This window comes from Nelumbo nucifera, chromosome 4 (assembly GCF_055504915.1).
Source record: "Nelumbo nucifera cultivar China Antique chromosome 4, China Antique-T2T, whole genome shotgun sequence".
NCBI classification, from domain to species: Eukaryota; Viridiplantae; Streptophyta; class Magnoliopsida; order Proteales; family Nelumbonaceae; genus Nelumbo; species Nelumbo nucifera.
In genome coordinates, this window is record NC_142652.1 from 11,596,598 (window position 1) to 11,621,026 (window position 24,429).

A 24,429-nucleotide genomic window follows, 5' to 3' on the forward strand; every position below is an offset into this window, starting at 1 on the left:
GAGATGTGCATCTGCTTTAAAGATTGGGTAGATGCTAAAGATAAATTACAAGACAAAGTAGGAATGACACTACACCCGATATTTCACCTAAAATAGATGATGAAAGTCATGAACAATAGTTATATAACAATTTTCAAACTATTGTAAATTTTGTTTTAATTTTATTTAATTTATTTGCTATTTTTTAATAATATAATTTTGTATTTTCAATTTGTAATATATTGTATTTTTTTATTTTATTAATTTACTCCATTTTCCAATTTTCATATTTCATTCATCCAAGTATCCAACCATTGTATGCTTTGTAATTTGTATCATTCAAATTTAAATGAAATAAAATTCCTATTTTTCTTCTAATTTGTTATTCCATTATTATTTGGTTAAGTTTTTTTTTTCATTTATTTGGTAGATTTCTCATTTCTTATTTGTTCAAATAGTTCCCAAAGCCCAAAGGAAAGCTAAATATTTTAGTTTTACACATTTACTTAACAAAGAAATAAAAAAAATCAAAAATTAAAAAAAAAAAACAAAAAAGAGGTAAAAAACCAATCTAGCCCGATTCAACCCATGCCCAAAGCCGAACCTGTGGCCTAGCCCGGCCCGGCCCAGGCCTGCAGCATGGCACGGCACGACACAGGCCCGCACGGGCTTGGGCCGTTGGCCGTGCCGGCCAACCCCCAAGTTATCCCAGGGGAGGGCGGAACGGCCCAGGTTTACACCTCTAATTGTTGAGATGGGTTTTCTAACAAACAAAGCAATGACAGCCACGAGACGACGATGGTACCATTGTCCACGAAACAGAGAACTGAATGTTCCATTACTTCATTCAAATGGGTCCCAAATGTAGGGAGTTGATCAAGCATGGAAGACATCGTATAGATTAGAATTGCATTCTGGACCTACCGTCATAAGACCTGCAAACCACTGTAAAAAGTTCTTCTTGGGTAATCCAAATTCCAAATTCCAAACTATTGTTCTGACCAGAAGACCAATAATATGATTCTGTGCAAGCTTCGTCCCTATTCTCAGGAAACCAGCAATCAGTCTCTCACCTTCTTAAAATACTCTCATAAAGCATCGGTTATGACGGCCAGACACTCCATCAGGCGTCCCTGTATTAACCAAATTATATAGCAAATTAAGCAAAACAATGGAGGTTTTGTTGTAAAGAAGAGGAATGGCAGACCTTCCACTCAGAGAAGGCTGTCCATTTTTCTTGCTCACATCTCATTGACAGACCAAGCCTTGGATTATGCCCAGGTTTAATATGAAGCAGTGAATCAGTCCATGACAGAACCTTCAAAGAAGTAACTTCTCAAAAATGGTGGAAAGAAAATTTTCCTCGTATGAATCAGCCTATTAAATTCTCTACCATACTAGCGGGGACCCGTACGGTGCACGGGTTTTGTTAAACAATAATCAAACAATCAAGACTTACTGATAATTAATGTATTGAAAATACAGCTTTTCTGGAAATTAGATGTAATTATTAAATTATAATTACTTTTAATTACAGTTTAAATAATAAATACTATAATTATTTAAAATATGGTTAATTAAAGTAATTATTTAGAATAAAAGTAATTACTGTTAAATGTATCTAAATTATAATTATTGTTAAATTAAATGTAATACCGTTTTTCAATAAAAACTTTTAATTAATTAACCATATTCATTAAAATATAATTACTGTTAATTAATAAATACAGTAATTTCTGGAAATTAAATGTAATTTTCTGCTATTTATACCTTAAATTATAATTATTGTTAATTATAGTTTTAAAAATAATTTAGTTATGGTTTAAAAATAATTACTGTTAATTTCTGGAAATAAAGTAATTATTTAAATGTAATAAAATTAAGTAATTATTTAAAATATAATTATTAAACTACTGTATTAAAATAAAATAATTAATTTTAAATACTGTTAATTAATAAATACAGTAATTTCTGGAAATTAAATGTACTTTTCTGCTATTTATATGTTATATTATAATTACTGCTAATTACAGTTTAAAAATGATTTAGTTACGGTTTAAAAATAATTACTTTTAATTATGTTACTGTTAATTAATTACTATTAATTTCTGGAAATAAAGTAATTTTTCAAAATAAGTTAATTATTAAACTATTGTATTTACTTAAAATAAAGTAATTATTTAAATGTAATTGTCTGGAAATAAAGTAATTAAAAATAAATGTAATAGAATAAAGTAATTATTTAAAATGTATTTATTAAACTACTATATTAATATAAAATAATTATTTAAAATAAAGTAATTATAGTTTAAAAATAATTATTGTTAATTAATGTAATGAAAATACTTTTTTTCTGGAAATTAAATCTAACTATTAAATTATAATTATTGTTAAATTAAATGTAATAATGTTTTTAATAAATACTATTAATTAATTAAAATACTGCTATTATTATTATTGTTGTTGTTATTAAGCAACTCGTGTAATATATGGATTAGACCCATACGATCCACGGGTTTAGTTGCACTATGCACGGGTCCAGCTGACAGGTAGGGCGTATGGATTGGATCGGCTGGACTCGTCATTTCGTATTCGGGTTTTTCAAAAAATGAATCATCGCTGACCCACGTAGGTCATCTTCTTCGCTCGAACTATCACGTGGGTCATGCGTCGAACCGATTAGCTTTGTGGATGTTTTACTCTTTTTTAGTTAAATCTTCATTTTTTTCACAATAAAGAAGGCGTTTGGCCTCCTACCTGCTGTTTGCAATCGTTTGAAAGAGTTGAAGCGTCCACGACCTCTAAAACGTTTGTTCAATCCAAAAAGGAGGTGAAAACATCTGAAACCCCTACAAAGTTTGCAATGTCTCAAACCAAAGAAGTTAGAAGAAAACCTGTGTAAAAACAAAAAGTGAGATGAGAAGAGAAAGCAAGAAAAGAATGAAAATGAATAGAAAAAATGGCTGAGGTGGCTCTGTTTGGGTTATGGTTGAGCTGGCCTTGGATGCCACGTGGTAGCCTCTGCGGTCATCTTATCTCTTCGGCCACATCGACACCCCATAGGGTGGATAAGCACAACCAAGAAGAGGAGCCCCGTACGGATAAGGAGGATAGCTCCGTCAGGGATTAAGACTTATCCCAAAGACCTCGATGGGCAATCTCATCCTGACAACTCCAGAAGCCTCATCCGAATCGGACACGGATCTTTGAATATAAATAGGTAACCTCTACTCAAGGTAAGGGACTTTTGGCTCATCGGACTTCATACTATTATTCTACTTTTGTTTGGTCCGACCACCCATCTCTTCTATTACTAACATGAGCGCCAAAGTGCCTACCCGGGGAACATCTCCTCGAGCCTTTGATCTCTTTCTTGGTTTCATATCTTGATCTTGGTGTGCAGCTTCGTCCTTCCACCTCTGCTTCGCCAATTGGTAGCAAGGTTCAAAGTATCAACACATATTGGTCGGTATCGGCTGATACATATCATTTTGGGAGCTCCCCGATACACCCCTACAGAGGGTGTATCGAGGTTTTGATCGGTTCAGGGGGTGGAGGAGCCTTAAACCAGCCCCCTTGAACCAGTTTTGAAAAAAAAAATTAAAAGTAAAAAAAACAATATCAATATAGACCGATACGCCCCTACTGGCGTATCGAGCGAATCAATATTTTGAACCTTGGTTGGCAGGACTATTTGACTGCAATCTTGATTCGGAACACCTTGAATCAGAAAGCATCAAGTTCAACCTTTTGGTCTCCTGTTGGAAACTGAGAGAATGTGAGAGATGATAGACATCTAGTCGTGCGTATCGACAAGATACAGATCAGTATTGGTGTGTATTGCACCGTATCGGCCAATACAGACCAATACGTTGCGATACACGCTGATACACACGCATCCCTTGTCTTGTTTATAAAATGCTCCTGTGAAGATTCGAACTCAACTTATGATACAAAGAGAAATAAAATACACTTTATTAATACCATTAACATAAACCTAGACAAATACACGTATGTTTATGCTCAATAATTCTAACTTAAAATAAAAAATAATATTAAAATTTACTATTTTATAAACATTAATGAAGCAAAAAATTATCAAATTTATGTTTATATCAAAATTTGTTTTTTACTCTCAATAAATTATACAAATAAAAATATTAATAATAGCTAATTATTTTAGTTCTTAAATTTCATAAATTTGTACATTATGTGTATCTTCAAATTTTAATATATTTTTTTTTATAAATTATTCATTTAATTTTTAATTTAGACTAAATATAACATATTTATTATTTACAAAAATAAAAAAAAATGTTTACAAAATATTCAAGAATATAACATTAAATTGAATTTATCAAATCCACTAATTTAGATTTATATAAAAAATGATTTGTTAATTTAGAAAAAAAACTATAGAAAATAAAAATGTTAACAATGTAATTGTTACTTTAATAAATAAAAATTATGAATTTCATATGATATGTATCTTAGAAATTTTAATAATTTTGATATACTTTTAATTAAAATTAAAACTAAAAATATGATAATAATATATGTATCTTAGAAAATTATAAATTTCATGTGATAGTGATTTTGATATTAACAAATATTTCAAAATTTAATATTTAATTGGTTTTTTTTTTGTTAATGTTGAAAAGTAAAAATAGAAAATAATTGCTATAGTAATTAAAATATAATAGCCGCATATGTTTTGTGTCTTGGACTTATAGGATTTAACATAATAATGGTTTTGTGCATGCTTTACATTGTAAAAACTGAATAATATGAGTCTTGGACTTTTGATTGTTGGATTATCAACAAAATTGTATGATATTTATGTATCTTATTATATTAGTAATATATTTCTTTATGTATTTATGCTTTATTTGTAACTATTTTGGCATTTAAAATTAGTGTAATTGATGTATTTACAAAATTTGCATCATTTTCGTAAAGTATCTATGTGTTTTTATATCTTTTATCCGTATCCATATGTTTCCAAAGCGTATCCGTAACCGTATCCAAATTGTCCGATGCGATACCCGATTTTGATACTTTGATCTTTGCTTGAAGGTGCTGAACTTGTGTTAGGAAGCTTCAATGAAAGAAGTTTGATCCTCACATCTGTAAATGAAAATGTTAGATAGAGGAAACATTTGGACTTCTCCCACCGTGTTTCGGAAGTCCAATTGTCCAAACGTTTGGTCTTCTCCCACCGCTTGTAAATGAATAAATTGCAAATTCGTTTGGTTGGTTGCTGAGAAGGCTGAAATTATGTGATTAAAAAATAGAAAAATAGAAAAAACATAAAATTAGAAGGGAGTTTCTTGCAAGAGAGATGTGCTGACATGACACATTGCCTTTTAGTATATATAGACTAGCCGGGTGAATGGGAAAATCTAAAAGACTTAATTGTTTTATTTATTATTAATTAATATTAAATTAATAATCGAAATTTGTGGTTAATTAACTAAAAGTATTCAAAGTTATTGTTAATATTTAAAATTTTAATAATTGTTATTATTTTTAAATGAATTTTGATTAACTTTAAATAAATAAAAATAATTACAAAAGCTAACATTTTTATTAATTTCATTAAGAATTAACAATTATATGGGAATGGCAACAGGGTGGGTTCGGGGTGGGTTCAGGGCAGGGCACCCCATCCCTATCCCTGCCCCATAGTCAAGACACTTTACACCAACTCCGCCCCGTCCCCAATGTCAAGCGGTTTCAAGGCAAGGCAACCACTCATCAATGTTGGGTGAGTTTAAGGGCAAGGCACCCCACTCCTAATCAAGGATGGGAAATCCTCGATTTTGCCCGCCCCATCCCTAGTATTGGGCAAGTCCAAGTAGAGGTGTAAATTGGGTCGTGTTGGGTCAAGCCTTGGGCTATGATAGACCGTAGATCGAGCCAAGCTATGAGATGTCCATTTTTTAAAAAAATTAAGAAAGATGTTTAAATTTTTATTTTGTATGACTTTTGATGTATACAATTGTTTATATATCTAACTAGACCTATTCATCGGCCAAGTAGCCCAACGGCCCGACCCAGCTTGACCCGTTTTTTTCAAGCTTGTGTGTTCTAGCTCAGGCTTTCTCAAATAAGCCCAACCCGATACTATTACATATATAAAAAAATACTTTGTTATATATAATAAATAATATATAAATATATGCTTCTTAAACTATTAATAAATATCAATTTACTATTAGGAAATATAAATTAGTTTATTAAATTATTACTAAATTAATATAATATTAGTTTATAAAAGTATACTGAAAATAAGACATTTTGTGTAGAGATCGGGCTTCGGGCTTGCACTTTTTCTATTGATAAATAGGTACGTGTTAATTATAAAATTATGATTTTTTATAAATTAAATTTTTTATTTAATTCTAATCTAGTATATAATATATATAACATTTCTATATATTAATATAAAATTAGTTATTTAAATATTATATAATAATGCTTACCATATATGCATATAACTTCCAAGTTGAGCTTATTACTGGTTGTTTAGCTTCGGCCCTATCCGCTAAAGCCATCATTGGATTCCAAAAGTTTGATAACCAATTAGACTTCGGATTTGATTATCCCTAATAATGCGTGGGCATGGTACATATCTTAACTAAATCTAACTCAAAATAAAATAGTTGTTTGAGCCTACAAATTTATAGATCTAATCGGGTTAGGTTAAGTTATAAACGACTTGTTACTTTTTATTATTAATTATTAAATTACTATATTTATTTAAAATACAGTAATTTCTGAAAATGATCATATTTTCAGAAATATTGCTCATTTCTTGGCTAAAACTAAATTAAATGTAATTTTTAGGTTTTTATTTTTAATACTTTTTAGGTTTTTCAGAATCTTGGATTTTAAAAACTTTTGGAGTTCAATGATGGCTTTAGCGGATAGGGCCCAAGCTAAATAACCCCTAATAAGTTCAACTTGGAAGTTATATGCATATATAGTAAATATTATTATATAATATTTAAATAACAAAGTTTATATTAATATATATAGAAATGTTATATTTTTTTTTATATTAGACTATAATTAAATAAAAATTTTAATTTATAAAAAATTATAGTTTTATAATTAACACGGGCCTCTTTATCAACAAAAAATGTACAAATCCAAGCTCAAGCCCAACCCAACCCAACCATTGTACCAGCCTGGCACAGCCCACTTTACACCTTACCCTTCCTTTATGCTCTTAAGTTGGCTGCCCACCATTATACTACATCATAGCCTGAAACAGTCTACAAGAAAAATCCCATCCAGTGATAATCTCATTAGTGAAAAGGAAAATGAAATTAAAAACTTAAATTGAGAAGAGCCCACATTTATTTTCGGGCATTCTAGTGATAACCTCATAAGTAAGATAGAATCCCAAAATTAAGAAACAAAATTAACAATACAGGCGAATCCATGCTTGAGTGAGTTACTCTGTACCCTTATAGTAACCCTTATGGTAAAATATAACCGGAGAAACAAAATTTGTGTTTATTCAGCACTTTCTCTAAGGAAAACCAACAGTAAAATACTTAGAGGAAATAACATACAGGCAGAGGAGAATCGGTTGCCTTGATCATCCCCTGCCTCTTCTTGGCATCAATAGGGTTAAGAGCCGCAGCAACAACCTTGAGCAGCACCTGGCACTAACACTTTTGAATCAAATTCCAGAACATCAACGCTTCCGTAATCTCCGTAAACCCAAAGGTATGGGAGAAATTGCAGATGCCTCCATGGAACAGATTGGGAATCAGCAGAAGAGACGCAGAGAGGAAGTGGAGGTAGCTCCTCCAAAAGGAAGTAGCAGCCGTTCTTCCGAAACCTCCTGACAATGTGAGAGACAGAGGAAAGAGGGGAGCGGTGGTGGCGTCGGACTCGAGGAGGGAGGGTGGCAGTTAGTGAATGGCCTTGAATTGGCTTCTACTGGTCCGTACTCCGAAGAGTTTCCATTTGTATACCACTTGCTTTTGTTGTGTTTTTCCGCTCTTCTTCCAAAATCTTCTGCATTCAGGAATAGATGCAAGAAAAATTTATGCACCCACCAATAATACTGCTTGCTTATGTTTTTCCACTTTCTTTCTTTCAACATCTTCTGAATCATCCAGGATGCAAGAAAAAATTTATGCATGAACTTCGATAGCTAATCCTTGCATCATCAACATCTTCTGCATCATTCAGCTAATCCTTTGCTCGAGAACTTCGATAGCTAGCTGTTTTAAGGGGTGGTGGGTACAGCGTCTAGTATGAACTATAGGATTAGAAAATGGACACAGGACTAAACATGTATAATAGAAAATTTGTGGTAAAGTGAATATGTGCATGATACAATGGGGAGTAGAAGTGCGTGCAGTATAAGATGTGCAGGAGATTAATTCGACTGAAGTCGTGTTGGTTTTTGTAAAAGACTAAAAACTAACCGTAACGGCTGAAGTGGCCTCAATGGTTTGCCACTTTCTTGATTTTAAGTTGAATAAAATATTTTAATATACTATTAAACAATTTATTGACTAGGAGACAAATCAACAAGTCAACAAATGAGTGGTGGCCAGTTGGTAAGTTGGCCGGGTATTCGAACTAGGGGTGCAAAATGGATCCGATCCTATTTGGTCGGATTCGGATCACCTCTGACCGGAATTTAAGATCGAACCCTATGATCCAGGCAGAAATCGGATCGGATTTGGATCACCCTATCCGATTCGAGAAGATCCGGTCCGATGTGTTATATATATTATTTATTTTGTATTTTTATAAATTTGTTATAATATTTATTTATTTATATGATGAAAATAATTAAAAATGTAACTAATATTGGGAGAATCTAGAGAAATTGAATGTGATGTTATTTATTCTAGTGGTGTTTGATCCTAGATATAAATTTGAATATTTAGAATTTGGGATGTCTCAAATGTATGAAACTGATGAGGCATTTGCAGTAAGCAAAAGGGTGAAAGAAAGCTTTGTATGTTTTGTTTGAGGAATACAGAAACTTAGCTTCTCTCTAAGTGACAGTGAATCCTCAAGTGATTCACAGAGTAGGGTGTCAATTGATGTTAATGTGGAAAAACCATCAAAAAATACACCAATGATTTATTCTCTATATAAAAAGTACAAGGCTGGAAAGAAAGTGGGGATAGTAAATCAGAGTTGGATAGAGCTGAAGATGTTATAGAGTGTGCTAACGATTCATTTGATATCTTGTTGCGGTGGAAAGTCAATAATAGCCTAAGATTTCCTATCCTCTCACAAGTAGCACATGATGTATTGGCAATTCTTGCTTCTAAAGTTGCATCCGAGCAGCCTGCATTTAGTATAGGAGGTCGTGTTACTGATTCTTTTAGAAGCTTATTGAATCCTAAGATAGTGGAGGCACTCATTTGCATTCAAGATTGGCTTCAGACATCTCCATAACCGCTTAATGTTGAAGAAAAGTTGGATGATATTGAAAAAATATAGTAGTACTTTGTTTTTTCATTACTTCATGTTCATGATTTTATACTTGCTATTGTATCTTGATTTATTTTAATTTTCTTATGCAGATATTAGCACTATCACATTGCCCCCTATTGTGATTGAGGTAACATGCTTTTGAATATGTGGATGAGTGGTTCATTTTGAAGTGACCAAACACTATCTTTTGGATATATATATATATATATATATATATATATATATTCTCTATGCTGGGAGTTGTGAATTCAATAAAACACTTTTTTCATGTTATACAACTTTGAATTTGTCAAGCTCTGCCGTTTATGGTGTTATCCAGTTATTCTCCTATTGATATTGTTATATTATTCCTGTTTTATTAATTAATTTTTTTTATACTAATTTAGCATAGAATGGTTTAAAGTCCCCAAACCGCATTAAAAAAAAATCTAAATCATAATTTACTAATTTAGTATGAAAAATTCTCCAAACCACATCAAACTAGACCTTGAACACCCCTAGCCCTAATTCTCGTAATGGGAAGTGCTACGATGAGAGTAGAGCAAATACAAATACAATGTGGGAGACATAAATTAACTTAATTAATTAATATATGAACAGATATATTTTATATAGATTATAGATGATGAAGGTGGTGGGGACATAAATGAATTTGTTGTTTCAAGTGTAGGAATAACGAGTACAGAGGTGGTAGCCGGAGATGAGGGAACTGAAGGCAAAGGCCACAAATGCAAGGAATGACATAGCGATGGAGGCGCTGGCCATCTTGGTGAATTCATCCTTCCCCCAATTGGATACCCAATCGTCCACCCGGGTGGCTGCCGACGACGATGCCGATATCAGAAGATACGTCAATATCTGCAACTTACAAAAAAAAAAACATAAACCATCACCACACTCTTCAACTAATGGAGGAGGGATGAAAAGGGGAATTCAGTCGTCAGTGGACATGAGAACTTGCCTGATCAATGGAGAAATCCAAGAGGCAACGGAGGGCGTGACGGATGACATATTTTCCGGTGATTAAGTGGTAGGACAGAGCGTACGCCTGAAATCCAGCGTAAACAAATGCGATCACACTGACCGATACACAGTACCTGCATTCACACAGTCACATGATCCCATCGAATCACTCAACCCCCGAACTCCAAAACAAAAACACTGCAGCTTTCCACTGGCAGATCACAAGATCTTGGTTATCTCAACCATTAATTCTAATTCTAAAGCTTTGACGTCCAACAGACTAAAATTAACTAATCAATTATCAATCTACAGTGTATAGTATTAGTGAATCTCTCTCTCTCTCTCTCTCTCTCTCTCGTTTGGGAAATGGATTGATTAAGCATTAAGTAAGTTGATTTAATAAGCTGGCAGCCTGCTCGGGTGGTCCCTAGTCACTGTAACCAATGAAAATTCATCAAATTGAGACCGAATTCCGTTTTAACCCTGCAATCCCGGAGGAAATCAGGAAAATACTGACATAAGTGATTTGTGCCGAATAAACCGGCTTCCAACCGCCGGTGACCAGTTCCTCCATAAAAAACCAAAAATAAACAAAGCAATTTACAGTGGAAAAAAAAGAAAATGGAAATTCCCTCATTTTTAAATAAATATTTCCCTCGTAATCTCGTATTAGGGGAGGGGGTATGGGATGATTGGAAGTGAGAAAACGAACCTATATTCCTTGTATCTATAGAATGAATCACCACTCCAGCCCTGCGTCTTATCGGAGGCCATGACCGAGAACGAAACCAAGCAGAAGACGGCCGCACAAATCCTAAACCCCAACGCCGCTCGCTTCACCATCACTTCCCTTCTTGACCTCCTGAGAATTGATAAAACCGCCTTGGATCGCCTCTCACCACCATGACCATCCTCAGTAGCGTCGCCTCCCGCGCCCCGGCCCGCCAAACCGTCCCTCCCTCCCGGATCCACCTTTGTCACCACGGGTAGCTCTTCCCGGGTGGACCGGTTCACCACGACAACCGGAGAAGGAATGTTGCGGGGTTCGTCGTGGGGAAGTGGCACCGGTTTTTTGTCTTCTATCGGAGAGGAACCACGGGAGTAGAAGTCGACTGGGACGATAGCCTTGGATAGAGAATTGTCGGGTGGAATGTCATCGTGGTCCGGTGGGCTTTCCGGAGGGGAGATGTATTTATCTTCCCCGGGTGATCGGAGGGGAGAAGAGTCGTCCTCCATTTCAATCTGTTGTTGCTGTTTTGAGAATTGAGATGATTGGGTTTCCTCCGGTTTTTTTTTTCTGTAAATTTCTGGGCCTTTTTTCTTCACGAATCACGATCTCCTTTTCACTCTTTTCTTTTGTTTTTGTTTTTCTCCCTTTACATATATAAAGCAAGCAAGCATCAGCATCAGCATCAGCATTCAACATATTTGTGCGCTTAAAAGAGTTGAGAGTTGGAACTTAAAATGAAGTTAGTGGATCAGCGGAAAGGCATGAATGATACGAAGGACAAGTGGTGCTAAAGAGTAAAGATTCTTTATCTAACATAATAAAGAAATGAAGATAGACAATGTTGCTTTAGCATCATCTCAGGTTATTCTCAGGCTCTCAGGCTGAGAGCGAGAGGCGTGGAGAATAGATTAAAGAGAGGAGGACTAGGGAGGGAGGGGGGTCCATAACACCTAACCTCTACTTTGTTAATTGTTAGTGTGAGATAAAGGAAAAATGGTCATTTGTTAGCATAAAATAACTGTAAAGCCAAACCAGCAGACCACCCCATGACCCCATACCTCCTTTATTACTAATTATTTTTCTCACTTAATTTCTTGTAACTGATTGGACATATGAATACTTTAACAATTGGAACTACTTACTTGTCAACTAAGCAAATTCTTTCGTTTTTACTTTTCAACCATCCTGGACATACCTTTCAACTTGATTCATCAAATAATTTTCTTGGGGTGCTGTTCTGATTGGTCAAAGTTATTCCGGTATCATACCTTTCAACCATCCTGGACATTGCCAAACCACAAGCAGAGACAAAGTCATACTAATAGTAGATCGCAATCAGCATTGCCCAGTCAGGAAGAGTGTTTTAAGGCCACTCACTCAGACTTGACTGATGATGATGGCACAGATTGATGGGCGGCACATCAGGCGGTTTTCTTCATTCTTTTTAAAGCCAAAAAAAAAAAGATGGTAAAAAATTAGCATTATCTCACCGCATACATTTATAATTTTAGAAAACAGAGTAGCTCTCTAACATTCCGGTTGATAGGCCGCAAAGATGATATACTACACACCTCAGGAAAAGAAATCCTCGTACAGGCAATTAATTGGAAACAGCGCCATAAGCTCAAATTTGTGTACTTTATACAGCTCGCTTCCGAAAGACACTACCGATCAGAACTCCTCTGTACACAGTTGCCCTTTTGATCTAAAATGTTGAAACGGGGAAATTGCATTCTTGAATGGACTCTCATTTATCAAAAGCCAAAACAACTGATGATCAACGATACATGGCTCACTCCGGAAGCTTCAACCGGTTGAACAATACAAGGAAGCTTTGCTCTGGAATAATATAAAGGAATCCAAGGTCTGCCCCTCTGGCATATGGTCCCATGCCCTAATTAAACAATCAACAGGGAGTTAAGACTGAAAAGTTAAGTGTAAGCAACGAAGAAAAAAATTCCAAGTGAACAAGTGATTGTGAGTGGTTACCGGGCATGATGCTTGAATGTGATGCTCAAAGCAACAGTATTTCACTCACAATCATTGTATGTATAATCCATTAGAATACCATACCTCTTAGAGAAAAATTGAACTTTGCCTAGAAGCTATCAGAAGAAACAACTAATAAGCTCTAAAATAATCTCTTTACCTTGCCACTAAGCTGGAGTAGTTCACCATCAACCCACTGTGGATTCTTAAAACCAAATTCTGCTATTCTTCCTTGACCTTTGTAACTAGAAACCTGAATAAAATGGTTCACATAATTTCTATCAGAAAAGTTCACCAATACCCCCCCCCCCCCCAGAGAGTGAATTAACTGGCCCATAAATGAAATAGATTGAATGCACTGGTGACTCAACTTTGTCATATCTAAGATTGAATCATGCATGCTGTGCCTGTGTATCCCAACTTTCATTGTGTGTGTGTGTGACTGAGAGACAGACAGCCAATATCTAGAAAATAAAATTTTAAAACCAGATTTTGGTTCTCCATTGAAAGAGATTTGGCTAACAATGAGCATTTTAGAAGCTTATCACGATACCAACTTCTGAATTTTGTTAGAGGAAAAGAAGAATTACCACTCCCAGTTCATCTGGATACATCCCACGGTTAGGAACGCGATTCCCTTTACCAATTTTTGCACGGAATGTTACCTGTTAAAATAAAGAAATATTGACCAAATAATACATATAGATGCATGGTAAAGAAACCATAAACAAGTTAAAACTCTACAAACCTGGCCAGCAGGAACATTTAAATCCCCTGTCAGCTTTACTGCCTCAACATACTCAAAAAATTCCACATCTGACCAGTTGTCTGTGTCATCCACACTATGCCAATGGCCAAATTTACGCCTCAACTGTACCACCTCAGTGCCATAAGGGCCAAAGGCCCCAACGTAGAGACCTGCATGGCAACCAAGTTCTTCCCATCCTCAGAGAAATCGTTACTGTTTACAAATACAAGGTCACATTCTTTTTCACTATTCAGCACACACGTGCACATATGGAGAAGCAATTTTACCATCAAATGGATCCAAATTGTCTCTGGAAGTGGTGATCCGAGTAAAAGTTGTAGTCCCAGATAGCCTATTTCGTTTCTGAGCCTGACTTACAGCAAGCTTTACAATCTCACGTACATCTCTAGAAACCTAAAATAGAGTTGACAACTAATGAATTTAATCTCAAGAAAACATCCATAAGATATAAACAGGAAGTCACCCCAAAATCATGATTAGATCTCCTTGAAAAGTAGTAAGAAACATGAGTTGGAAAGACAACTCTTATGTTTCCTATCAAGGATAGTGTTCCCAATTACATGCTCAGGGCTTTCCTAGTACTGATGGATTGGTTTAAGGTGTCAGACCTGTTTAGACAGTTCAAATTGCCTACAGAAAAGGCATCACCTTGGCCCGAACTGCTATTGTGGTCTATGTTACCCAGATACAGCAAGGACAGTGTTGAATACGAACTTTATACTGAAAGTTGAAATATCAAACATGATACAGAACCCTTTTACAGGTATCCAGGTATCATAGATAGTGGTTAAAAGTAAAGTTGTGGGACCATGGCATTGTGGATTCATGTTAATCCTCCTAGGGTTTCATATTTCAATGGTTGCATATATGGAAGCATATATGAAAGCCAATGCTATTTGGAGGGAGGCAAACACATCTGCAGTAGATGTATAACCAAGGATGTAAATATTTCTTTCTTTTAGATAATACACATTGACATTTGCATATCGAAAAAGTGTTTACAAGCGACAAATGAATGGATTACCATGTTCGAGTGCAATAGAATATTATCTTCAAGTAATATCCTTCTAACCTTAGTCATTTTCAAAACCACATTGATGGATTATGATACAAAATTATCAGAGTTGGTTTGTTAAGAAAATTCTAATATCAGTTTTCAATGTGATAATAGAATCATAAAATTTATCTTAATCCCACCTTTGAAGGAACCTTATCAACACCCCAAAATGCCTTGGCAACATCAGGAGGCATGAGCTCAGAAACACCTTGAGCAGCAATAGCTGCCACTTTGACCTTAGGCACTTCACTTTCTCCAATATCAGAATCTTTATCTCTCTGAGGGACATGTAGTATAAAAGAATCCTTTTCGATATCCTTTATTTCCGCTGGCAATCGCACATATTCATCTTTAGAAGGAGAATCCTCACTGTTGTGTAAAACCCCACCAATAAAAAGCTTCATGGCGGCCATATCACTTCCCTCATCCCTTGTATTAGTATCTCCTCCCAGAGCAACCCCCTCACGATGAATATCATCTAGATCACCTTCGTCCTCAGAATTCCCAGTTGATCTTGCCTTCTCATTGTCCTCCTGCATTAGCTGCTCTGCAGTGTTATCATCTCCTACTCTCTCCTCTGGAACATTAATGTTCATGACCTTAACTTTTAATCCTGGAATTTTGTCTTTAAGAAAATTTATAACACTTTTTATCCCTTCTTCACTAGCATCCTTAACGTTGTTTGCATTCTTATCTTCAGGTTTCTCTGCATCATCCTCTTCATTCACTGTAGTATCTTCTACAGAAGAGTTAGTGGCCAAAGTGGTTGGACCATCTGTTGGTTTTGATGGTGACGATGTAAACTTTGATGAACTTCCTTTAGCTCGCTTCAAGTACACTACCTGTCAAGATATGCAATCTCAAAATTATTAGACCATTGAGTGTGTATGCTGACAAAAAGTTAGGACATATGAAATGCCCATGGGACAGCATTCAACATCCAATGAATCCCCCCCAACATGGACTCTGAAAAAAAATGACCACAAGAAATTGCAAAATTAATTCTAAAATTATTTTCCAGACCGGTTATCTTTTCTGGCCATCCAAAATAATGCATAAATTGAAGAATATCATTAAACAGAGTATCTTTCTTCTTTCTGAAGGAGTGCGCATGGAAAGATCTAATTCCACTTTCCACATGTAATTTTAGGCAAGTCAAGACTCTTTAAGGCTACTAATTGGTTATCCATGGAATTCCCCAATTTTTGTTAGCTCGTATAGACAAGTCAATAGAATATCTAGATATGCGGGGATGGGGATCAGTATATCAGCTAAGCCCATCAGAATAGCCACCGCCTGTATCTGTTTGCAAAAAGCCGAGTCAAATTTAGCAATCACCAAGTCACTCAGTTACAACCTTATTTTGAGTCATCCAACAACATGACCTTCTATGCCAAGAAAAGAGTTAATTGCATACAATAAAAAGAAAAAAAAAATAACATCTTTACATTACCTGCATAATATATGTCTCATTGACATCTTTGACAACAAATATCTCAAATAATGGTGTCCCAGGAGATGCAGTAACCAGTTGCCTGAAACAAACCAATATTATTAATTTTGTTGGTGGTAAGGAAGAAATTAGACAGCACTAGTCAAATATTTTCCACCTTGGACTGTAACTCCTGGCTACAAATCTGCCCACACCAGGGGTTATTCGTACTAACTTGCCAAAAGGATCATCAGAATCCTTTGAACAGCCGACCCACCATCCTACCTGCACATAAAGAAAAAGGACATTAATAGGGCATACCAAAAGCTTCATCTACACATGCACTTGCTAGTTACTATCGTAGTTGTCAAGGCGACATCTAGGTGGGCGCCTAGGCGACTAGGCGCTTTTCAAAGAGCGCCTCGCCCAAACGCCAAGAAAAAATATGTTAGGTTTTAGTTTTTTTTCATTAAATAGAAAAGGGGGGGGGGGCAAGGGAAGATGTACAAAGTAGGGGAAGAACCCCTGTAAATTACAAAGGAGGAAGCTTGTCACCATAAAGATGCTCTAAGAACACTCCACATTTAGCTAAGCCATCTGCTGTATGATGGTATTCCCTTGGAATCCAAACTAACTTTACATTTAGGAAGTCCAAATAGTCCCTGGCCTCATCAAGATAGTGGCTTAATCTCCAAGGTCCTCCCTCTTTGTCTCTTAACCATTTTATAGTATTGGCTGAATCACCTGCAGTTGGTTTTAGTTTTTATAATAGAACCTGTCGCATGTTATCATGTTTTTGTTGTGAGGAAAGTAAAAACAAAATAATCTTCAAGGGTTTCACTTTGACAAAAGAATCGAATTGACGAAGAGGAGAGAACAACAGCCCTCCATCGTTCCCACACAGTCCTCTAAGTCAAGATGAGTTAGCTCCTATTTGAGAACACTTATAAGAAGTACTTCTTTTAAGAGCTAGGACCACACATTAAGTGGTTATTAAGTGGTTTTATGTGTTTGGTAAAAAAGTGGGGAAGAAGTACTTTTTTTTAAGTACTTCTTAAAAAAGTGACCTGAAGTTGGCTTTTTTTTCAGCACTTCTTCAAGAAGTACTTCTCCAAAAAAAATGAGACAAACCAGTCCCTAATATTTTCTTGTAATACCTAAAATACCCTTGCATGAGGGTTATACTTCTATCTCCACTCATTCAAACATATCTACCAAGTAGCAGCGCACCCAGTTACAGGTCCACCAACGATGATCAGCGGTGAGGAAAAGTGGCCTGTGACCTGTCGTTTGGCCACTTTCTTCTATTTCCTGAAGTTATTCTTCTCATTTAACCTTTGTGCTCATTTGATCCTCTATTGCCTATCAGCCGAAAGCCTGAAACGCCAGCACACGCGTTGAAGCAGAAATCATGGCGAGTAGACAATGCCTCAACGCTCTCACTCATCAGCTTCGATCTCTAGCCCCCTTAAACTCATAGTTTCAAAGCCTTAGAGCTCTTCATCACCTTCACACCCTTGTTGCATCTGATCCTCTCTTGCTTGAAAGTCCCACCTCAATCACCTATCGTACCGGTCATACATTCGAATCTGCCTCCTGCATTCAGTCCCAAACCGTTCGCCCTTATTCATCTGGAAGGAGAAATTCTAGTAAACCCTAGAACGATGACGATGACAATGAGGCCAACGAAGATGATGATATAGACGAAAACGAAGAAGAAATGGGAGAAAGCAGTGATGGTGTCGGAGAAGGAGACCATATTCCGGTGTCAAATTGTGCATCAAACAGATCTTATTCCTTAGAGGAGACAGAGAAGGAAGCAGATGTAGGATATCGAACAGATATTATTGTTATTTATCAATATTATTCATTATTTGTTAATATTAGTTATTATTATTATTTATTATTATTTTTTAATTATTATTATTATTATTAATTGGGTCCACATGGCGATTCACGTGTGGGTCCACGTGGGCTCTCAGTTGAAATGTACAATATAACATGTGAAAAGCATTGTATATATGTATGAGTGAAGTGAGGGCTAAAATTGTTATCTGTGTCAATATAAACACTTATGGGGAAAGTAGCTTACCAAACATCCCCACCCCAACAAGTACTTCTTTTAACAACCACTTAATCATCAAACAGGGCCTTAATCAGTTTCCTTCTTCATTTTGTTCTCTGTTTCCTAGTTAAAACAATGGTTATGCCCCATTTTTCTCTCTTCCTTTTTGTATCCTTTCCCCAAGTTTTTTGAATCATTTTATTGGACTAAAATAGGGGTTCCGCCCTTTTTCTTTTGTTCTCAAATTTTTTGCGTGTTTTCAGCTTTTTTTTTCTCATTATTGGTGTCTGAAACAAGAGCGGAACAGGGCTCCACCCCTTCTTTTATTCTTCATATTCCTCTTTTATTTTAGTATTTTTTCACCAGCTTTTCTAGGTCTAGAATAGGAGCTCTGCCCCCTTCTTTTGTTCTTAATTTCTAGCATTTTTTCAGCTTTTTTTGTTCTCATCATTGGTGTCTGAAACAGGAGCTCCACCCCTTCTTTTCTTCTTCATTTTTCTTCTTTTATTTTAATATTTTGTCACCATCTTTTCTGGGTCTAGAACCTACTTTTCTTCTTCATTTTCTTCTTTTATTTTAGTACTTGTTCTCATCAAGCAACACTGCAAGAAACACAAGCACAAAAGTAAGTGCAGAATACATAAAACTAAAAAAACTAGTTCAGAAGGGGTAGAAATCCATCAACTTCTTATTTTTAAATTCCATCGCCTAGGCGAGGGCTAGGCACCTGAGCACCCCATGGTCACCTAGCCTCGCCTTGGCGCCTTGAAAACTATGGTTACTATCTTTCGATGTCAAACTAAGCAGCATCCTTGTGCTCAACATGTTAAACATTGTCCATTCGGGACCTTGTTAGTACATATATGACATGTATGAGAAATTCAGAATGTGGCAGCCAACAGGGCTAGGAAAAGACTCCCAATCATGTCATTGCAGAAAAACAGAATTTCCATGTAAGTTGTAATGCTGGCATACCTAAGTAGCAAATTTGCATAAACCAGTTTATTGAACAGAAGTTCCATTTAATCAGAAGCTACCCTACACATCACTCACCATCTCAGCATATCATCAAATATTCATGATGCTGCTGACATGCCCATGCTATTCAATTTAGCATATTGAAATTTTTCTCAGAATATAGCATCTTTAATTAGTTATATCACTGAACATCAATACAGGCACAAATGCAATTGTTAAGAGCTAGTGATAGTGACGTGTCAGCATCTCCCAGGGTCCAGGACAAATGCAACCATCTGGCTAATATCACTTAGTCAAGCTCCATGTCCCCAAGTTAACTGCAATGTCATATAGACACTTTAAAATGGGTGCTGTGCCATGCTCTTGTTGGACACTTTTTTAGTGCAAATTCCATGTTTGATGCCTTGTACATGCTTTGCCTATGCTTTAACGTTGCCGTGTCTGCAATATAAGTGATCTCTTAGGCTGTTTGGGTTTGATGGAAAATAAGACTGAAATTCCTTAAGAATTTTCCCTCAACTTTCTGTTTCTTATTTTCTATCAAATCAAACATAGCCTTAACATCTGCCATGAAATGGGATGTCTGTAAAGGATAAAAAACACCAAGTAACATATAGACAGCTACCTAGCTACACCTCCTATTTGGGGATTAAAATTCAGCACCAAGTATTGCATCCGATAATTTTGGAGTTGTATTTTATAATGGACACGCACAGGAACACAAGGATGTGCCAAAATGATTAAGGAGATGTTTGGTACCATGGATGTTTCTACTTAAAACACTGCCACATCAGCACCACCTAGGCATTTTGAGTTTAACGGTCAATTTTCTGTTTGATTGAGACTGTTTTGAGTTAAACGGTCATAAAACATTTCTACTGGAAACATAAATCAGGGGGTGTTGATGTTTATTGCTTTGAGAGGCAAAGTCTCAACACCCTGACTGATGTAGTGCTGACATGGATGAAAAACACATATTTCTCACCAAACAGGATTCAAGAACAAGCAACAGTGTTTGTGTTTCAAGTATAAACAGTGTTCCAATTTTCAACTCAAAACAGTGTAGGTTGAAATGGCAGTGATACCAAACACAACGTAAAAAATGCATGGAAACACTAAAGATATGCATAGAAATCATCTAGCGCTTCATTGTTACCTATATTAATTCCTGAAATTAAAAGGTAAATGCATAAATATTAATTTAACTTCATAAATTGTGAAAACCTATAGATATATAAATCACCAACATTCAACATTTGCATTTTTTCCATTGAAAATTCTATATGTTCCAATAGTATGATCATCATACCGTAACTTATATTTATTTGCTAATTATCTATATAACAGAAACTTCTTATCTGAAACTTTTCTTCTAATGCTTTTTTGTTAGCCATCAGGAACAATAAAGAAAAATCAGTAAACTGGGCAACTTTATGAACAGTTCTTGATGGTTTACCCTTTAGATAATGGAGAAATAGATGAAATTTTTGTGTCTTTTTGATATGGACTACAAGTGATAATGGCTAGGAAAATTACCAGCCCACTTCCAGTAAGTTTGCACAGCACTGATGCATCATGATAACGCTCTTCATCAATCGCATTCTGCCAATCAACATAAATGTAAGCTTAGATTTTGAAATGTGATGCTACTTCACACAACTATACAACTTATGATCCAACCTTTAGATAGGACATAATTTCAGATACAGCATCCTTGGATGTTGCCTCTGCAATAGCTGTTTTCAGTTTTGCAGCTTCCTGAAAGTCTTCCTTCTCAATTGCATCTTCTAGTTGAAACTGCAAAAGAAAATCACTGCTAAGAATGTTTGGAAAGAAATCAACCACACCTTTTACTTGGTATCATTAAGGAATTTTTATACCCTGCATAAGCAAGAAAAAGGTATCTTATCAATTCTTCCATATGAGTACAGATTTGATGACGTGGACAGGCAAATTTGATCAACGAATTTCTGTTTTTTCTTATGATCAATAAACCAATAGTGAACAGTGAAACAAGGTTGCCAAAAGTTACTCAAAATCTATCATAACTCGCATAATCTTAACCAAGCTTAGGGGCAAATCTGCAAACATTATAATGTTGCCCCTTAATCAGTAAAAAGGTTAGCAATTTACCCAATATTTTACACACCTAAGTGACTTTAGAATAGAAAATGCACGCTGTAAAAACTACAGAAATTTTTCAAATACAAAACATAACCAATAACAGCGAAGCTTCATATTTTTTTCCTTCTGAGCAAAAGGGGGGTCCATGCTGATACACAGATAAGGTAGGGCTTTACTTGAGGTAATTGATCTACCAGATTTAGGTTTCAACCCACAGCTGAGTACCTTGTTAAGTTTAACAGCATCAAGTTAGCATACATTCCCATACCTTCTCCATGTGTGCAGCACAGCACACACCTTTGAAATAGTCGTCTGCACACTTCTATAATGCACAAAGACCAGTAAGTCAATGGCAATATTTTTGGGCACAGAAAGATTAAAATGATACTGGCATGCTCAGATGTGCTTCGGCAATGCAGAGGAAATGGCCTAGGCACTAGGGGCAAGGTTACATGGGAGACAAAACTTCAGTTCAAAGCAGCTCCCTTCAAAATCCTAGGATATCCAACATTATTGCCATGTTCCTAAGGCCTAATAGAAGTATGTAATGGGCTTACAATGGACCTATTAGTGATGCAGATACCACAAAAGCCAAGGTCCCCGCCCCCCCCCCCCCAACACACACACACAAAATGGGCAAAGTACCTAAAATATCAAGTCTTGCTTTTTCTGATTCTTTGGCAGTTGAAAGAGACTTGACTATAGGATAGGGCCAAGGGGCAGAAAGAGGACTGGGACTGCACTTAGCAGACTATCTTTACAAAATAAGGGGAAATCGAGGCATTAAATTCTACTAAAAGTAGAAGAATTCCTAGAGATAAAAACACAATGGTTTGCAGAACTGGAAATGGTTTTGGAAAGGCCCATTGTGGTTTTTGAATAAACTAAATAGATTCTTCCTTTGCTAAATTTTTTGTTTGGATGTATAGAGATATTCAAGGGATCCGAACTCTATTGATAGTTTGGCTATATCTGGAATAAAAAGGGAGAGGATGCATAGAAGATGTTCATTGCCTCAGATTCCATATATAGCTTTCTTTTGCTTGCATTAATGGAATTTTTGTTGTCATTCTATCGTTAATTTTTCTCCAGAAAAGGGGAAAAAACTCTTTTAATTCAAATAGCTCACAGCTCAATTGCACATGGCTTAAGAGTGTAACCAAACCTTCTGCAACACTTTTTTTAACTTCCCTCGTCTTTTTGGAAGTTACGACAGGAACAAAAAAGTGATGGTTTCATAATGCAAGCCACAACCAGATAACCTCTACAACGTAAAGATTGAGCACAACTCTCATGCAATTTGGTGCTATAGCATTACCATAAGCCTTGGCATCTTTCCCATTTTATCCAAGAGATTAGATTCCCAATTAGCTCCACCAACACACTAATTGCGGACTGTTCCAAGGACAACAAATAGGATGGCCAACGGTCCTCCCAAATCAAGGTTTGAAGGAATTAATTTCCCCCTCCTTGAGCAATATTGAGGATCCATGAGTTCAAAATGAACAGCAAAAGAACCGGATTGACGATACAAGAAATCAAAACTGGAAGAGAAACAGCCTTGAAAGGAAAGGACAAAACGGATAAAACCTAAAATAAAGAGCGTAAAGATGGTGTAGAAACTGAAATAAGTCATTCAATTGCATTGAAGAACGAAAGTACAGAGATCACACACAGAAACTTCCTCGTAGAAAAGCACCCATATGACATAATTTAGAGATAATAAAGGGAATTAATTCAATTTCGATGCGATAGAAGGGGGGAAAAAGTACAACTCACAGAACCAGTAAAAAATATTTACTAACAGGATGCAGAAGAAAAAGGAAATGGGCACCTTGAGAACCGATGCAAGGTTTTCGGCCTGTTCAATTTCTGAGAAATGGCGAGTCCAGCGATTCCAATCCCAGTCGGAAGAGTTGCTGCACCGACAAGAAAGACTGAGATTCCGGCCACTTCTCCAAATAGATTTGTCGAGCCTGAAACCCACGAAGATGGGATTACACCCTTTTTTCGCAAAAGAATCAAGGCAAGAGTGTCTGAATTGGCATAGCGGGGCTGTGTTTCGCACGCCCCATGCATTAGCAACAGCCATCTCTGAGTCTCTCTCTTCCGGTCCTCCCTCCCTCCTTGTTTATGAGAATTTAAATGGATTTTTTGACGTAGAAGATTTTCTTTTTTTTTTTTTTTGGGTAATCGCTGTAAACGAATTAACCAAATTGGGATCCCCGACTGTGATACCGAGAGGGCATGATACCTAAAAATCAAATTCAAACCGGTATCATAGAATTGGAAACCACTAACCAAATTGGAAACCACTAACCAAGCATCCCGGTAAAAATGCTTTAGGTCTTGGCAGCAAAGAGGATGCAATTCGTTCCAATAAATCCAGCCAGCTTCAATCGTTCAACCATTTAACCTGCAAATGCATTCGGGTCGGATCCGGATTTAATATGGGAAAATCTAAGATATCGGAAAGACATGGTACCGAAAGAATATTGATGGATAACACCTGATTGATCACACCTATATACGTCTTTCTGATATCATACACGAACCCTTTTAATATATGTAAGAATATGCCTCTAAGAGATTAGAGTGGATATAAACTCCATGCCTCCATGGTTCTAAGTTTAAAAAAATAATAGGTAGATTAATATGCGAACCCCGAGAACAAACCATAATCAATCAAAATCCCTGAGAATTTTGATGAAAACCTCGACAACAAATCACAGGATAAGCCCAAGACTCCAGGCCCCAGTGATTTTTTAACGCGTCAGTATTCAATAAAAAAAAAAAAGACAAAATATCACGTTAAGCTGGTGTCCGATTAAAGTACTAGCGTGTTCAAAATCACTGGGTCTTG

At 36.0% G+C, this 24,429-nt stretch overlaps 2 protein-coding genes across 3 annotated transcripts; both read right to left on the reverse strand.

The window, feature by feature from the left end:
* Positions 1-10,018: 10,018 nt before the first annotated feature.
* On the reverse strand, positions 10,019-12,432 carry LOC104587200 (CASP-like protein 4A3). The gene is made up of 4 exons (XM_010244711.3): positions 12,348-12,432; positions 11,135-11,796; positions 10,421-10,556; positions 10,019-10,317 (listed from the first exon to the last, which is right to left on the reverse strand). Exons 2-4 carry the CDS (start codon positions 11,656-11,658, stop codon positions 10,120-10,122), a joined length of 858 nt encoding a protein of 285 aa, XP_010243013.1. The 5' UTR covers positions 11,659-11,796; positions 12,348-12,432; the 3' UTR covers positions 10,019-10,119.
* A 130-nt stretch (positions 12,433-12,562) lies between these two features.
* Positions 12,563-23,942, reverse strand: LOC104587201 (protein EXECUTER 2, chloroplastic-like). Of its 2 annotated transcripts, XR_016085504.1 has the most exons (12): positions 23,401-23,942; positions 21,123-21,239; positions 20,979-21,044; positions 16,578-16,684; positions 16,421-16,502; positions 15,108-15,809; positions 14,177-14,303; positions 13,890-14,059; positions 13,732-13,806; positions 13,302-13,394; positions 12,724-13,046; positions 12,563-12,592 (listed from the first exon to the last, which is right to left on the reverse strand). XR_016085504.1 is itself a non-coding variant. In XM_010244712.3 (11 exons), exons 1-11 carry the CDS (start codon positions 23,656-23,658, stop codon positions 12,945-12,947), a joined length of 1,899 nt encoding a protein of 632 aa, XP_010243014.1. In that variant the 5' UTR covers positions 23,659-23,942; the 3' UTR covers positions 12,618-12,944. The 2 variants fall into 2 exon arrangements, 1 of the variants encoding a protein (XP_010243014.1); XM_010244712.3 differs by lacking the exon at positions 12,563-12,592 and having other exon boundaries at positions 12,618-13,046.
* Between the last annotated feature and the right edge of the window lie 487 nt (positions 23,943-24,429).